This window comes from Eumetopias jubatus, unplaced genomic scaffold (assembly GCF_037043125.1).
Source record: "Eumetopias jubatus isolate StellerSeaLion01/CBP00866 unplaced genomic scaffold, mEumJub1_p1.0 scaffold_6, whole genome shotgun sequence".
NCBI lineage: Eukaryota > Metazoa > Chordata > Mammalia > Carnivora > Otariidae > Eumetopias > Eumetopias jubatus.
In genome coordinates this window covers 3,998,278-4,016,696 of record NW_028274812.1, presented here as the reverse complement: position 1 = coordinate 4,016,696, position 18,419 = coordinate 3,998,278, and the positions used below count along the sequence as shown (strand labels likewise).

Sequence of the window (18,419 nt, the reverse complement as noted above, 5' to 3'; positions counted from 1 at the left end):
TCATCCAGGGTATATTATAACCGCCGTAAGAAAGAGAACTGTAAACAAACACCTGTTTCTACAAGAACTACATACAAAAATCTGTTGCAAGCAGAGAGACATTATGATTGTAAGTCACATGCATCCCTTGGGCTGCAGGCAGAGGAAGATGTGTTGGGAAGAACCTTTGTGGCCTTTCACGACACTAAGCCCCCCTTCCATGATCCTGGGAGGCTCTGGCAATGTGTTCAGACCACCCTCGATGAAAATAAGATACCTGGCTCCCAAAATTGTGTAAGTTTCAGGCTCTGCAAAATCTGGACCTGCCCCTGTTTGAATATAAACTGAATCCCACACAACAGTAGCTCAATCAAAGTAACGGATATCATCATATTATATGTATGTAATATTCTTGAAGAGGCAAACTTTATTACATATCTATAGTCATTTGTAAACCTAAGGTTTTGTGTTTGTGATACCTGAGTGAATTCCTTCTAAAAACTTTAAAACAGACTCTTCTAAAAAGAAATGTTATGATCAGTATTTCATGGATCATGGAGGAAGAATGCAAAGCACCTGAACAAAGAGAATATCGACCCAAGTTCAGCAAGACTAGAAGAGACCAGTAAACACATGATCACAAATCTAAAGGTAAAGATGGCACCACTTCAGTTGGACTTGGTCAGATGTGGAAACAGCAAAGGGAAAGTCCTAGCAGTAAAAGCTGGTGGTCATACCTACAAACTGACAAGAGGAATAGGCAGGTTAGCCAATGGACTGAGACCTAATATACAGAGGGTGGACAGGTTCACAATGAACACACCTGATATATTTCTGATTTTGTTAGGCAAGGCATGCCTTCTCAGAAAAGATAAACCAGATAAATTTAGCCTGATGCATTAGAACATTTTAAGTAATCTAATTCTCCTTGTTCTGACTCCGTGTCCATGAAACAAACTTTTGATTGTCACTTGTTTCCCAAATGATCTGAGCACACTGAATGCCAACATTCTGATGCTTGTAACTAGAATATATGTTTGTAGATGAATAAAATGGAATTCCAGTTTTATCCATCAATCACGTTAGCTTGGTCAATAAGATCTGGATTCTGAAAAATGAATCCATTTTCATTCGCTTTTGAGTCTGTGAAGCCAATGACCAAACCCTGGACTGAAATGAATTCAAGGAGCGGCCTCTTATAAAATGACATCTCTTTAAAAGTACCCATTCCTGGGGCGCCGGGTGGCTCTGTTGGTTAAGTGTCTGCCTTCAGCTCAGGGCATGATCTCCAGGTCTTGGGATCAAGCCCCACGTTGGGCTCCCAGCTCAGTGGGGAGTGTGTTTCTCCCTCTGCCTCTCCCCCCGCTTGTGCTCTCTCAGTCTCTCCCTCTCTTTCAAATGAATAAATAAAATCTTAAAAAAAGTACCCATTCCTATGTGAGCAGTTTAAATTGCAATTCATATTTTAATATATCCCGATAATTCGCTCTCAGTAATTTAGTCAAATAAGGAAATGCAAAGCAAATATAAATACATGTAAAACAAAAAGAAAACACATAAATATTTTTACACTTCTTTCAAATATAAATTTATGCCAAATTACATTTCTGCTTTTAAGTATAAGTTTATTCCAGACAATACTTCCTAGGCTTCTAAGCTTTTAAAGATGATTTTTACCTATGTGATTGATTATTAAGGTTTAGCGATCCGGTCTGGTACATCTCCTCCAACTGTTTTCTGTTTCCAAAGTACAAAGCAAGGTCTGTGGCAATGATAGCTTTGCGGATGATCTCGAGCACCTGTTCATATTCACTGGAGCTCAGGGTGGAGAAGATATTGTGCCCTTCCAACTATGGAGAAAACACAAACACCACCAATAGCAAGCACAAGCTCTAATCTTCTGACATTTGCAGGTATTTGAAACAATACAGACAGTCAATGGCATCTGGCACACAAATGACAGGTTTGGGGGAAACAAAAGAATAGTTCGTAATGATTAATGGAAATTAACGTCAGTTTCTCTTTAAGCTACAACAGTGAAGCTACTACCACTTAAATGATCTATCGCCTACGGTAACATCATTTGCTACCACAAAATCCCAATTATTTAAATATATAGCTAGTTTTTGGAATTTCCAGTAAGCAATTAAAGGACTAGAAAATATAAAAAGACTTAAGACCTTTCTTCTTCTTAAACTAATTTAAAACTTTTTTTATATTAGACTGGAAATTAATGGATTAAAAGATCATGGATATCTTTGTCCACTTAGCAAGTCTAATGAATAGTAACCTACTTTCTCCATATTATAGAAGAAAATGTCCCACAACCTCAAAATAAAGTTTAGTCAGGCATATTAAAATTTCTCCCTACAGGTAACAACCTTTTTCCATAAAACACAAATTGCTGCGAACACTGTAGGGCCATCCTCTCTTCTTCTGTCCTCACAGGAGGGGGGACAGCAGACCATCACCCTGGACAAGACCAGAACACTCGGCATTTGGACTCTATTACCTCAGAATTATTCTTCCGCATATGAATCTGTTAAAAACTTTTTACAATAACTGAGAATCTTAAGTCTTTATTTGTAATTGAGATAAAAATGGGTCGTTTTTGTTCAAACAAAAAAGATTGAATAGTAAAGATGGATTCAATTTGTGGGTTCATCAATTGTAAAATTATTATTAGTCAACATAGTCCTACTGTAATTGGTTGTTCTCACTTGCTCTGAGCTATATTTATTGGCTGACAAAATACATTAAAAACTTGAAATTATTAAAATACATTTTACAAAATCAGACATTTCTTTAAGACACGGCCTCCTTCCTATTACTCTGAAATAAGGCAGTACATGCACCATTTGTTTTCAATCATCAGAATCTTTATTACCTACTCTTAAGCTTTTATAAATATTTAAATCATCCTATGATAAGTGCAGCAAATGGAATTAGCTCTAGTTGGTTATTTTCCTGACAATCATAATAAGAAGGCCTTACATATGTAGGATGCTCTAAATTCACAAAACATTTTCAAACGCATGATTTCATTTTCAAATTATTAAATTTAAATAACTCTGATGTCTAACTGAAATGAAGTTATTTGCTGAAGCATCAAAAAGATTTTTCTTTGAAGAGCAACTGCAGTGCTTCTATAAACCGGTCATTTTTAGTAATGCAATCTCATCTGAAGCAGCTTTCGTGAATACAACAGGGCCAAAGGGTAGACGTGATGACAGACTTGAACTCGACATAAGGAAGAACCCCCTGAAGCTCAGCTACCACGGGGACGGAACAGGAACAACACAGGAGATGCTGTGGGTGGCGGGTTCAGGCATAGGCTGCTTGGTAACTGAGGGGACAGGGGAGGGGATTTAAGCTTTGGAAAGGTAGCTGAACTCAACTCTCCAAAATTTTAGTGCAGGAAAATAAAAGAAATTTTTTTCTCTGACTCCTGCTATGAAATCTGCTTTGCTTTCATTTGATCCTTACTCAAGTAAAGCAGCAGCCTCCATTTCAACATTTAATGCCTTGTCACCTACACTCCCAAATCATAAACACTTCACACTGGTAGGTTTGGCTGGTACTCATGCACACATCTGCTATTGGCATGTCATCTGAAGAGCAATCACATGTGATACATATTTACATGCTTTATTCTATTACCAATAAACCAGTAAATTACAGTGTATAAAAATATCCTATCATACTGCTGGAAATTTTTTTTTAAATTTCTCTAAAATAGGAACTTCTTGGGGCGCCTGGGTGGCTCAGTTGGTTAAGCGACTGCCTCCGGCTCAGGTCATGATCCTGGAGTCCCGCATCGGGCTCCCTGCTCAGCAGGGAGTCTGCTTCTCCCTCTGACCCTCTCCCCTCTCATGTGCGCTCTCTCTCTCTCTCTCAAATAAATAAATAAATAAAATCTTTAAAATAGGAACTTCTTGGCTTGGGTTCTAGACACTCTCTCCGGGACCAAAGAGTTATAAACTCACCGCATCTATCTACCTATCTATAAATTATGTTTTGAGTGCGTCATCCATAAGCATATTATTTTATCAGATTCTCAAAAGTATCCATGATCTATGGCAAATGGAGACCCATTTTAAAGGATGTGTATATTCTGTTGGCTACTTTGGATTTACTATTTCTTGTATTACTTTTCTTTTTTAAAAATTTCTGTTTAAATTCTAACTAGAATTTAAATATACATTGCGATACTGGTTTCAGGTACTTTTTGATATTAAAGGCAACTAGGTGGAGAAGTCCAGTAGAGGAACTTCATAAGGAAAAGTTGTAACCAGGACCCTTTTACTGCCTTCTGCAATATTCTGCAAGAGCAAAGGTAACAAATGAATACACAAACAGTATCCCTTCAAGAGGATGGAGTACATATTTTTTAGCACTTTGCTCCTACCAAAGGAAAATAAGAGATACAGCAACCAAACACAGCAGGTAAACAGCTTAAAATCTTTTAAAAGCACCAATTTCACATTAGTTAACATTAAAACCTCATAATATAATACTTTTATATACCACCTGGTGAGTTTATTATAGTTAATGTCCCAGGTTATAGTGTTTGAAGTTTATGTTAATTCAAGGCAGTTCATCCCATTTTGTATCAATCAGGCATAAAATAACCCACATTTTATATTGGGAAATGCTCCTAAAATCCAGAGATGGGTGAACTTAGGCCTGCGAGAGCATGTGTGGGCTTGGTTGCAGGTGCTCTAAGCAGCCGAAGTCTGTGAGCTGCTGGAGAACACGCGCGATGCCGGGATCAGCCCTGTGCTGGAAGCCCCCCAGCGACCTACTCCCTGGGTGGGTGATCTATCGGTCCCCCCCGCTCTCAGACATGGTGAGCCATGGATTCTCAGCCATCCACTGCACTGCTGGAGTGCTTCTGCCTGTGTCTTTCCCATCACAAGATGAAGAATGTATGTCTTTACTGATTTGGCAGATATTTAGTGTGCAGGGTTTCACCTTGTGTAAGGATATTCGTACGACAGTAGCTAATCTGCCCACAGCCCCAAACAATGTGAGTTCATCTGTGAGGGGTTCACAGCTTAGTGGGAGAGAAGCGTGTAAGCACATGATAAAACGGATGGAGCGGTCTCTGGGATGGAGTTAAGTGATGGGCTCTGGAAGGGCAGGGGCCATGGATTCTGCAGGACAAGGAGGGGTCACAAGAAACCACACGTATTCAGTGGGAGCCATACAACTGCAGTATGGCTCAAGCACATCGTCTGCATGGAGAAATGGTGACCCGGTGAGAGAGTTCAAAGGCCTCATGTCAGAACTGAAATGATCACTGGAAGGCAGTAACAAGGAAGGTCATGACAGATGAAGCCTGTTTTAGGACAACTGCTCTAGCAACAACGTGTGTCGCGGGGAGGTTAGGGCCGAAGCGGAAGGACACACTGATCCATCTTTCCTTAGCAAGCTTTTAAAATATTATTATTAATCATAAATAATTCTTTCCAAAGCCCCATGCTGCTTCGCTCTATGAAAGAGATTCTTAAAAGAAAGGGCTTGGAGCTCAGATTTCAATACCTGCATGCCAACCAGCCCAAGCTCACCCGAGTGGGTGTAAGTCACCACCACAGGAAGCCACAGACACGAGCTGAATCATTCAGGGGATCTGAGATGACAAAAGTCAATTGCATCGAGCATTCACAACGGCAATGGCTTGGTATTTATTCGGGTACTTCATCGTCTACTGCATCAAACCACAGGCTAGGAAGCATGGTAGTACTGTAATTAAGAACTCAGGGTTTGGAGTCAAACAATTCTAGTTTTTAATCCTGTTCTTACTAGCTGTATGACAATGGACAGGTCACTTAACCTCTTTGATGCACATTACTCTTTCTTGTAAAATGGAAATAAACTGATACCTATCTCAGAATATTATAAAAATCAATGTGTTAGTATGTGCAAAATTCTTAAGTTTCTGATTTATTATAGTAAGTATTAAGTAATAAGTACTACAATATTTATAATGAGTACCTAATAAATGATGAAATGATTACTATGATGATGGTGGTGACGAAGAGGTCAAAATCTACCAGTAAAACTTCTGCAGCCGGAGCTAAGGGACAGAAAGGAAAATCAAACAAACAAATACACACATATGCCCAGAAAGAAATGTGGTAGCCAAAGATCACTTCTATCCATTCAGAATATATCTGCAGAAAAGGACAGGTTTAAGCTAGCCTCTGTGTGATACATTTTAGCTTATTTGTAAAGGCAGTGTTGGATAGAAGTACCACAACTTTGCAGTAAATTCTACTTTGTGCAGACAGACTGGAAGAATGGCTTGTTAGCAGCTATAAGAAGTAATAAAAACGTCACAGGATCACAAAATGTTGGGTATAAAGACAATTCTCTTAACATCTAAACATATTTCAAAAGCACCAGACAATTCAAGATTAATGGAATGTTGAGAAAATTTTCTTAATAACAAGAAAGATTATTCCTAATTAGTCTGTTTTTTTTAAATTTTGACTTGTGAGTACTTAACATGAGAGATATTCACAGAAGGCAAAATACAGAAAAAGGGTGGTTTCAATATTCAAACTAATCACTGACATCTCATTAGGAAAGAGAATATTCTAAATATGGATTTAATATTTCAACACTAATGGTTCTATCACAATTACTAAAATATGTGGGTAAGCTTTGGGTAAGAAAAAAGCTTACCTGCTTTCTTGGATGTCACTGTCCACACAAAATAGTCTCCTTACTTGAAGGCATTCTCCACTTTTTGTTTCAGTACCAAGCTACCTTTTTGTCCTAAGGAAACTCACTGACTCACTCTACCTAAAGAACACTTGGTGGTTTTCAGCCTCCAAACTTTGCACTCAGCGTTTTGTGCCCCCTGAACTCTCCTGCATCCACATTCCGTACCTTCATGTGACCACTGCCGGCCATGTCAGGAGACCCAGTGATGGGTGGGCAGGGACAGGGATGCATGAGGGGCAGTGACTGTCCTCATTGGGCTTATAATTCAGAGCAGGGGCAAGCTCAGCTCGCCAACAGAAAATTTCAATACAATGTGAAAAAACTAAGATATGTATCTGTTTGCGGGCTCAGGGGCCATGTAGAGGGGTAAATGGCTGTGCTCCAGCTGAGTCATAAAATAACTCCACTAGAGGAGGTAATACCTGAGCTGAGCCTTGAAGATAAGAAGTTGGCTCAAAAAGGCAATGGGAGAATTACAAGCAGGAAGGATGCAGGCAATGACACAGAAGTAAGAAACAGTCTGCAGCTAAAAAGTGCAGTAGCTACAACAGTCCTAGAACACCCATAAACCATTCACTAAAGACCTGAACATCAGTTTAGAAATGGAATTTATTGGGGCACCTTGCATGGCACAGTCAGTTAAGCATCTGCCTTCAGCTCAGGTCATGATCAGGGGGTCCTGGGATCGAGCCCCACATCGGGCTCCTTCCTCAGAGGTGAGTCTGCTGCTCCCTCTGCTGCTCCCCCTGCTTGTGCTCTTCTCCTTCTTGAATAAATAAATAAAATATTTTTTAAAAAAAGAAATGGAATTTATTCTTGACCCCACAGGACCCTGATGACTTAAACAGGAGAATAACATGTTCAGACATATACCTGGAAGATGGATTTGAGAGAGGCAAGCTTGGAGAAATGGTGGTCAATGAGGGAAAAAAGGTAGATAACAGATGATGAAGGCAGAATGAGGGATGTCAAAGAAGCAAGGTCACTGGTGGACGTGCAGGAGGCTGGAGGAGTCAGAAGGGCCAGTTCAGCATGTGGTGGGGGTTCCCTCTGTCTGGAATGCCAAGGGCCCCGATTATCAGGAAACCAGTCCCGATACCCTGACATTAAGAGGTACTGGGCAGCTCAGCAAAAGCCAAGAGTGTAGATAAGAAATAACGATACCGCTCTCACTTCATCCATGACCTAACCTCTTCCCACTACCCACTCAGCAAAGGATGGCCTACGGCATCTTTCTCACTGAGACAAAAGTGAAGGCAAGCCAGGACCAAATACACACTCCTCCTGTCTTTCTGTGAAGTGATGTGTTTGTGTGTTAGACTGACATTAGCTTTTTATATATATTTACTATTCTCTCTGTTTACTGATATTGCTGTGTTCAGCCAGGGGTCTGACAGTGCTCCCTCTGGTTGCCCAGATTATCCAATAATTAACAGTGGCAGCCACCCTCAGTCAGCACTGGGGTTAACAAAACTGATGAACACACACACACACACACACACACACACACACACACACACACTCAGCACTGGGGTTAACAAAACTGATGAACACACACACACACACACACACACACACACACACACACACAGCTTTGGGAAGGCCTGATAGGGAGCTATCTCCAACCATTATATACCAAATTATTTATCTTCTATCAGGCCATGTTGCCAGAGGAAGGACAGTTCCAGGTCCACAATCATCTGTGTGGCCACAATGACAAAGATCTGCAGAGATCAGGAATCAACATGCAAAATCTTTCCTAATGGTGAACACTGCAGATCAACAGAGGTATCAGAGGTATCCATGTGATATAACAATATATTGTTCTCTTACTTTAGTGACTGGAATTTGGAATTTTTACTATTACTCTAGACTATCACCTTAAATTGGTTCAAGTCTGGAGTTGTTGTGATAAAACCTAAAACTGGCAGGCCTTTGGCACCTGGAGGTGGGGGTGGGGGTGGGGAACAATGACTCTAAGGTCATCCCCCTGTGGTGGCTGGGAGATGGAGGCCAACACCACCAGAGGAGATGTATAATAATAAGCACAGTTCTGGTCACACTGAATGCTGAGTTTGGGTGTTTGGAAAGAGAAGTCCCCCTGTGCCCTAGGAATGAGAGCCACAGCCAACGGTGACCAGGAGGACTCCAGAGAGCAGCCCAGTGGAGCACTGAGACCGAGAGCAGCGTGAGAGCAGGGATTGGTCTCTGTTGTTACTATAAGCCCTGGGCCTAAAATGGGTGTTGGCAGCTGGGAGGAGCTCCATAAATGTTTGCTATTAAAATGAAATTCAAGGGGCATTTAGAGATGGATCTGAGAAGAAATACTCCGAGAAGTATCATGAGCATAAATGTCAAATCAGCAGAGAGTACAGAAAGTTCCAGAAAAAGAAGGAAACCTTTCCTGAATACTCCTGCCCACAGTGATGGGCCATCTGTTTATGATCCTGATACATCTTTCCCTGTCCCAATTCACACAGGAGGCTTTAAGTCAGTTCAGCATATGGATTCAGTTTTTAAATGATGGGCTTTTCTGGATGTACGGCAATGCCCAGGGCTTCTTTCCAGCTTCTCGTTCTTGTGATCTTGAGGAAGACTGTAAGCATGCTGAGTAACTGATCTTCTCTAGAAATGGAGAACACATGTGCCCTTACTATGGCCTCATCACTGACTGAAACCCCATCTCCAACACTTGGATCTAACGACTCTTCAACACCTTCTTGCCAATAGCTTGCCTGAACTGAATTCCCCGCTCTGGGTGCTGCCTTCTATGTTCTGATCATTCTAGGAACACTCTGTTGTGTGATGTAGAGCTGAGGGCTTGCTCAAAATGAAAGAGACCATTCTGAACCCCTGTTGTTGATGGCAGCAAATGGGCCAAGTCTCCCAGCACTAGGGTGGGTCCAGGCCTCTCTGTCCCTACATGGTTTGAATCACTGCTATGTCACAGGGTTTAATTTTTTATTCTACCCAGCAGCACTGTACTTTATGCAATCCCTATTTCAAAACGAATCCTATTATATTTAAAATAGGTTTTCCAAAGACACCTTATAAAGGCTATTAAAATTATTTACAGATTACATTACTAAAATACTGTCATAGTCAAATGTATGAATTAGGACATGGGATGCTAATGCAGTGAGTCTGAATTATCTCTACATGAAGGCATCCTGATGTCATTTTTGGCATTTACCCTTTGTCCTATACAAATAGCCCTGTATCATGAGGAAGATCAGAGTAAACAGAAAAACTGTCATGAAGTTCTAGAATGTTGGTCATTTATAAAAAGCACATTTCTGTACACACACACACACGCGCGCGCGTGCACAGATATGTACATACCCACACACCTGTACACACACACACACGCGCGCGTGCACAGATATGTACATACCCACACACCTGTACACACACACACACGCGCGCGCGTGCACAGATATGTACATACCCACACACCTGTACACACATACACGCGCGCGCGCGCACAGATATGTACATACCCACACACCTGTACACACATACACACGCGCGCGCGCGCACAGATATGTACATACCCACACACCTGTACACACACACGCGCGCGCGCGCACAGATATGTACATACCCACACACCTGTACACACACACGCGCGCGCGCGCACAGATATGTACATACCCACACACCTGTACACACACACGCGCGCGCGCGCGCACAGATATGTACATACCCACACACCTGTACACACACACACGCGCGCACGCACAGATATGTACATACCCACACACCTGTACACACACACGCGCGCGCGCGCAGATATGTACATACCCACACACCTGTACACACACACGCGCGCGCGCGCGCACACAGATATGTACATACCCACACACCTGTACACACACACACACGCGCGCGCACAGATATGTACATACCCACACACCTGTACACACACACACGCGCGCGCGCGGGCACAGATATGTACATACCCACACACCTGTACACACACACACACGCGCGCGCGCAGATATGTACATACCCACACACCTGTACACACACACGCGCGCGCGCGCAGATATGTACATACCCACACACCTGTACACACACACACGCGCGCGCGCGGGCACAGATATGTACATACCCACACACCTGTACACACACACACACGCGCGCGCGCGGGCACAGATATGTACATACCCACACACCTGTACACACACACACGCGCGCGCGCGCACAGATATGTACATACCCACACACCTGTACACACACACGCGCGCGCGCGCAGATATGTACATACCCACACACCTGTACACACACACACGCGCGCGCGCGCAGATATGTACATACCCACACACCTGTACACACACACACGCGCGCGCGCACAGATATGTACATACCCACACACCTGTACACACACACACACGCGCGCGCGCACAGATATGTACATACCCACACACCTGTACACACACACGCGCGCGCGCACAGATATGTACATACCCACACACCTGTACACACACACACGCGCGCGCGCACAGATATGTACATACCCACACACCTGTACACACACACACACGCGCGCGCGTGCACAGATATGTACATACCCACACACCTTTTATCCTCCTTAAATCACCAGGTAGGTAGGTATGTTTGTACCTGCCTATCCATCCACACATGTATCATTTTAAAACTAAAGAAAGGATTGGTGCTAAGGGAATACCAGGAGTGTGACTTCCTACTGCTTTCAGGGAGAGGACCAGCTGTGAGCAAGTGGAATAATCTGCTAGCTGCCGGATATGGCTTCCAAGTGCCTGAAGCAGCCCCCTCTCCGAAACCCCTCCACCGTTACCAGCATGTAGCTGGAATGACACTGCACTGAGGTCACCATTTACCTTCTCGGCCCTGAGGAAACAGGACCCAGTCAGGTGTGTTTTGCTGGGTTTTGAAAAGGTCTGGGCATGCAATACTACCTACCGACCCCTGGGACAGTTAGGACACAGATGACAAACAAGGCCAGTTAGGAGAAGCTGAGGAGAGCAAACCCAAGTCTGAATGCTCGGAGGGAGGCCCAGGCCACACGAGGATGGGAGACTGCACCAGGGGGCAAGGAGCCTCCTGCTCTGCAGCTCGCCCACAGCCAATCCTGCTGGAGTTGCTGCTGGGCTCTCTCGCACAGCCCCACGGAGCCCATGTCCTTCCTTAGTGGCATCTGCGGAAGACCGCAGATGGGACTTCTCTTCCTACACTGGTGCTGACGGCAAGAAGAAACACAGAGTCCACTTCTCTGAGGTCAAAGCACATTTAAGAAATTGTCTAGGAAAGGAATCAAACCATCATGAAGTAGTAGCTACCTTGTGAAGGTGAATTTGAGGACGAATGTTTAAAGTGAAGACAGAACATAAGGAATAACATGGAGGACATTAGGAGAAGGAAGGGAAAATGAAGGGGGGGGGAATCGGAGGGGGAGATGAACCATGACAGACGATGGACTCTGAGAAACAAACAGGGTTTTAGAGGGGAGCGGGGTGGGGGGATGGGTTAGCCCTGTGATGTTATTAAGGAGACACGTTCTGCGTGGAGCACTGGGTGTTATACTCAAACAATGAATCATGGAACACTACATCAAAAACTAATGATGTAATGTATGGTGATTAACATAACATAATAAAATAAAATAAAATAAATAAAGTGAAGACAGAGCATATATATCAGTGAGGTGAGGTCTGCCCTTGTCTAGATCAAGCACCAAGAACATCTTAAAAACAATATAATAAAAAATAGAACAAACACAAGAGAACTAAAAGGACTCTAGTGCACTTGAAACCTTGATTTGCCTAACTCTCAAGATTTACTGTTCAATATGTTTGGGTTTAAGAATATGATAATCCATATAAATAAATTTAACATGTGAAACAAACTTTGCCTTAGAGTATCATGTACTTAAATCAAAGCAAAATATATATATATTCAAAATCTTCAGCAAGGAGTCATCATCCAAAAAGCCCATGACTATCTAACGATGACTATGTCTACAATGCTCTACGATAAAATGTAGCTGCTGCTGTTAGGAAGCCACACCAGCATCCCTCATTTGTGTATTATCAACCATGAGAGCCTCTTCAGGGCGGGGGGGGGGGGGGGTTGGCTCACCTGGAGGATGGACACTGTCTGGGAGAAGTGATGCTGCTCCATGGTGGAAGTGGAATAGAGGGCTGCCAGAGGGTGGTCGAATTTCTGCAGGTAGCTGTTACTGAAACCCCTGTGGTCCAGGTCATGGCACAGACACGCGATTAGCAGTCCTTTGCGCTTCAAAAAGAATAACACAGTGCACGGATGTTCAAAACAAAGCAATGGATGTGAAGAGAGTCACAGCTCACCACTCCTCTCATATGGATAGGCTCCTGCCCCCGCAGTAGCCCACATCCTTAGGAATCTCTGAGACTCCAGGTAATCTAGCTTCTTTTTTTTAACATCCTTCTTTGTGTTTTTCTGCTTATGAACTTGACAACTGAATTATTCTTGAGTTTTCTGGTTCAACTCTGGGGAAAAGTGTAGGTGGTATCAAATTAATGCAAATGTTCCCAAAAATTACAGATAAAGCTAATCTGCACAAGGAGAGGACAGTTTCAGTGCTTCATTCAAAAATCCACTCAATGTTAAATTTCAACAGTGCTATTGCTACTATACATAAAGAATATAACAGGTAAATCATAGAGCATGTGACAAAATGGCAAATTGTACAGAGAAAGAGAAAAGGCAGAGCAGGCGAAGCAGATGAAGTGTTAAAGCAAGCCAGGTGGGCCACAGAGAGTCCGTGTGAGCAGGCCGGAAGGTGAAGGAGAGGAGCAGGAGACTCGGGGCGGGGGGGCGGGGGGAGGACGAAGAGGCAGTGTCAGCTCAGGCAGGTGAGCCTGCCCCAACTGGCAGGGGATCAGAGGGGGGCGGGGGCTGTGGATGGACAAGAATGCCAGAAAGGGGAGCTGACGATCTTCGAGGCCTTATTTTCTGTGGGAACCAGGGAAGGACTACAGGGTTTTAGCAGAGCGCTGATATCACCTAACTTACATTTTTTAGAAGATTACCATGCAGGCAATTGTACTGAGAACAGACTCCAGGAGGGGAAGAGAGACTGGTGAGGAGGCTTTTGTCATAATTCAGGCAAAAGCTTAAACCAGAGGCAGCACCGGGGGCTCAGAAGACGTGATTAAATCCGGCTGAGTTGTACAGGCAGGGTCAACAGGATTTTCTGACGGTCTGGGTGTGAGCCAAAGGGAAAGCAAGGGGGGGAGGGAAGGCAAGACAGGATCCAAGCACAGGTGCAAGGTGCTTCGCCTTGGAAAGTGCAGGACTGTCAGCAACTGGCATACGAACAGCTGCAGGTGAAGGAGGTTGGAAGAAAAGGGTCAGGAGTTCAGTTTTAGATTGAGGGGTTCGGGGGAGATACTGAGCTGATGGTTGTCTATTTTAGTCTAACCTTCTGGGGGGGCAGGTCTCAGCTGGAGAAAGAGAAGTGTCGTGTATATGGCATTTGGGGCCACAAGACTGGCTGAGCCCACCACAGTTGTTGGTTGAGGTCAGAGGAGGCCTAAGGTCTGAGCCCTCAAGTATTCCAACTTCAAGAAGTCTGAGGGAAGAGAAACAGCAGAAAACCCCCAAAGCAACCCCCAAACCTGTGTGACCAGAAGAAACCAAGAGGGTTAGTGTTGGGTATCCTGGAGCCACGTGGAGACAGTGACTCAAAGAGCTGAAACGCAAGCACTGACCCTCAGTGGGCAAGGCGCAGGGCACTGTGGGTGACCCAACCCAGGGCACTTTCCGGGGGTGGGGCAGAAGCCTGATCCAAGCTGGTTTCAGAGGAAAAGGGAGGAGAGGAATTGGAGCCAGCCAGTGGGGCAGCTCTTCTGTGTGTTTGTGGCAAGGGGAGGGCTGAGAAGTCAGGAGAGAGCTGACTGCAGAGGCAGATCAAGGGGGTGTGTTATGATGGAGGGAACAACAGGGTGCTCCATGCAGACAAGACATTCCAGCAGAGAACATGCTGATGGAGGAGAGGGAGGCTAGGCTCTCTGCGGGGTGGAGGCAGCGCCCAAGGTCAAGTGGAGAGACCAGCTCTGGAGAGGAACCTAGTGAATGTTCTGGTGTGTATGAAGTCAGAGCCCACAGGGGGAGATGCTCACAGGCAGGACGGCGTCTGCAGAAACCCCAGAAGTTTAACTGGGTGCCTCTGCCCTGCTCCTTTCTGATCCTCACTGAGCAGAACTCGTTTTTCCTGCAAACCTATTGGGCAGGGAGGCCTCCCCAGACCCCAGACTACCAGCACCCATCAAGTGCTGGTGTTTGCATGGGAGCTGTCCTGCAGACTCGGTGGTCTGAGGATAACTGAATTAGTTATGTTCTGAGTATTATTTTGGTTTTGGGTTATTCCCGTATTTTCTGCTGTTGTGTCAACCATGATGAATCTGGTAAGAAATTTCAAGGTTTTAAAATCTTGCACAGCAGGTAAAAGCTATTATGTACACCTTTCCAATCTTTTTTACCTATTTGATTTTTATCGACATGACGTTCAATTGTTTTATTAAAATTATGCCAGAATCAAGCATGTGAAAATAATTTACAAAGGGAAGAAATTATCTTTGTTAATATGTTACTTTAGCACGATCAAATGATAATTTATTTCTTTCAAAAAAATATTTTATTCATTTATTTGAAAGAGAGAGAGAGCGTGTGTGCACAAGGGGGGGAGGGGTAGGGAAAGAGGGAGAAGTAGGCTTCCCGTGGAGCAGGGAGCCCGATGTGCGGCTCGAACCCAGGACCCCGGGACCGTGACCTGAGCCGAGGGCAGACGCTTAACCACCTGAGCCCCCCAGGGGCCCCTCAAATGATAATTTCTAATAGCTTTATCAGAGATTAAATATCCCTTTTAAAAAAGATATTTAAAATTTTCACACACATTATTTTGGGATTATTTTTAGCCAAAAGGACCTGAGCTTTTGTGAAAACATCATGATATAATTCTAAAGATAAATTAGGAACGTAAATGAGAGTTAATTTGTAGCCGCAAAATTTTCTCACTGATCTTAAAATTTTCCATTTTTGAATGTTTTTTCCTGCAATGCACCTTCTGAGTTTCCTGCCCAGATTGTGAATTTAGTCTAACGGGATGGAAGAGGCATAGGACTGGCCCTGAGGAGTGCTGGGTTCTAGTGCGAATGTGCCCTTGAGAGAAGCACAAGTTCCTCATCTCCGGGATGAGGAAGCCCCTTCTCTGCACGGTCAACATGTCCTCTTAAGCAGGATACCAGTTTTATGGAGGAGAAGAGAGGGGATTCATCGCTGGGACCGTGTGGGGGCGAGGACACACTTGGCGGTGGGCATCACTGAGTGCTGGGCTAGTCAGCGGTGCATGGATGGACTAGGCAGCTCCAAATCTCTGAGTGTGTCACCAGCCCTGGGCATGTCAAGTCAGGTAAGTCAGGGAAGCCTCACAGAGCCCACTTCCTCATGGGACAAGAGACCACATACACATTTATGTCTTCACTGTATTTAATGATTCAATGCTCTGGGTTCTCAAATCAGTAGGATATGTCTACATTACCCAGGGCACAGAGCAAGGAGAAAAGCGGACTCTGTTCACCTAACAAAGACTCTCAAAAGACATAAGCTTTCACAGGGAAAAGAGACCATTAAACTAGTGTTCCCTGGGGGGAATATTTTGGTGAAGTTGGAATTTCTGTATCGACATTCCTTATACAGAATAATATGATAAATAATGGGCACAGCAACTTTAAAAGTGTGCTTCTACTAAATTACTGACCTGTTGTAGAATCACACGTCACATATCCATACTGGGAAGGTGCTCTAGACACAGAGTATTTAAATCCACTCAGGTTATTTGAAATGGAAAAAAAAAAAAGTGTGTGCACATGTACCTCAAGGTCGGTGAAGAGCCCGTGGTTGTTCTGGAGAATGGCGTACATGCAGTGAGCCACAGTGACGGCGTGCTTCCAGTTGTGATAAGGAACCCGCCGATAGTTTTTCTTCACAGACATAATAAAACGACACAACTTTTCAAGCTCAAAGCTGTGTGGAAAAGAAAGTGTTAGGGCAGAAACTGGTACAGAATCAATACGTTCTAGCTAGAGCTCCGGTTTAAACACGTATCTGCACCCACACAGATGTGCACAGTGACGGAGTCCGGAGACCCAGTGGTCTCACTCACCACTTCCCTTCTACTCCTCCAGCCAGTTGAGAGAGGAAGGCCCCTGCAGGGCTTCAGATCTGATACATTAACCGGCCTCGTGGGGGCACACGCCGGAACCAGCATGCAGCTGCCTGTCACTGACTCCATTACCGCCCCACCTCCCACCACGCTTCAAAGGACAACAACATTTCATCACCCTGTTCGAGGGGGTTTTGAGCTCATATATTCCAAAAAGCACAAAGAGCTTCATGAGCTGCAAATATGTATACCATGAGAATTTCCTGGATGAGAGACTATCCTTTCAAAATGGATCTGAAGTACTATGGCACACTCAAATTATTAAGTGGCAAATGGCCATACCAAAATCCTGACACAGTAAATAAAAAAGTATGCCATGTTTTTATTATGAAACATCGCTATTATGTTTTATTCTTATAGTATCATGTATTTCGACTCATTTAAGGCCCCAGCAACTCTCTTGGGGAATTTAAGGCTGCTTAAAACAAAAGTACATCAATATAAAACAGGGCTCTTTGAAATACCAAGGTGATGAGAGCCCATAAAACTTCTAAAGATACATAACCTTTTTTTTCCCCATTGAAATTTTCAAATGTCCTTGAAATATAAGGTATGTCATTTTAAGAGTTCCAACTGGTAAAACTCTCAACTGATATCTAAGAAAAGTGGAGTTAATTATCCTGTGTACATTCTTTCAAAAGAGCAATTTATAAAAGTCACGGATAGAAGTAAGAGAAGACACAGAATTCAATAGCAAAGGAACGACAATTTAGTTTCAGAGCAATTAAGAGCCTCTATAAGCCATTTAATGATTAAATGAGTGAAAAAGAGAAAAAGAAAATTATTCCTTGCATTTTCAGTATGTATGCTGAAGCTGTAAAAGGTTAAGTGGAAAGTCCTAAAAGGCCCCTAGGGCAGGCCACGGGAGAAGGGAAGGACCCACAGGGGAAGGGAGCCACAGCGGAGTTGCTAGGAATGCACTCCGTGCGGAACTAGGAGACCTGTTTCCTTCACACCTGTCCTGACAGAAACACAATGCAGGCTGGAAGCTGATGCTAAATTCAGTGTATGTTTTCCAAAACACACTTTCAAACAGTATGTAATTCTGTGGAGCAGTAACCCCTGCCTCTTCCCATTACACAGCCTAAAGTAATTTTCACCTGTGTTTTTACCATCACTTGGCAGACACATGGCTGTTCGCCAAGGGACAGCTACCCTGGCAAAGAGCTCGGTGGGCGGGAAAGGAAATCCAAGAAGGCTATCAATCTGTCTAATAATCTCAGCCTTTTTTTATTTAAATATTTTGAAAAAAATTATTTATATATGGCATATTTTCAGATAATTATCAACCAAGGAAGTGACAAGGCATTTAGGCAGGGGGAAGAAGAGGTCATATCACTCAACAGCTTCAGAAGGAAGTTTTTAGGTCATTCATACCAGGATGTCCCACAGGACCGATGGACCATGTAGACAAAAATTCCAGGCCACATGTTTTCAAAAGGCCCAATGTCAAAGTGGAATC

The 18,419-nt window shown here is 43.7% G+C and overlaps 1 protein-coding gene across 1 annotated transcript in view; it reads right to left on the bottom strand.

The window, feature by feature from the left end:
• PDE10A (phosphodiesterase 10A) overlaps positions 1–18,419 on the bottom strand; it is a 291,715-nt gene that overhangs the window by 26,892 nt on the left and 246,404 nt on the right. Inside the window, exons 15-18 of the mRNA XM_028103383.2 lie at positions 18,335–18,418; positions 16,608–16,758; positions 12,832–12,987; positions 1,657–1,829 (exon numbers count right to left, since the gene is read on the bottom strand). Coding sequence (XP_027959184.2) covers positions 1,657–1,829; positions 12,832–12,987; positions 16,608–16,758; positions 18,335–18,418 — 564 coding nt within the window. The remainder of the gene's footprint in view (positions 1–1,656; positions 1,830–12,831; positions 12,988–16,607; positions 16,759–18,334; position 18,419) is intronic.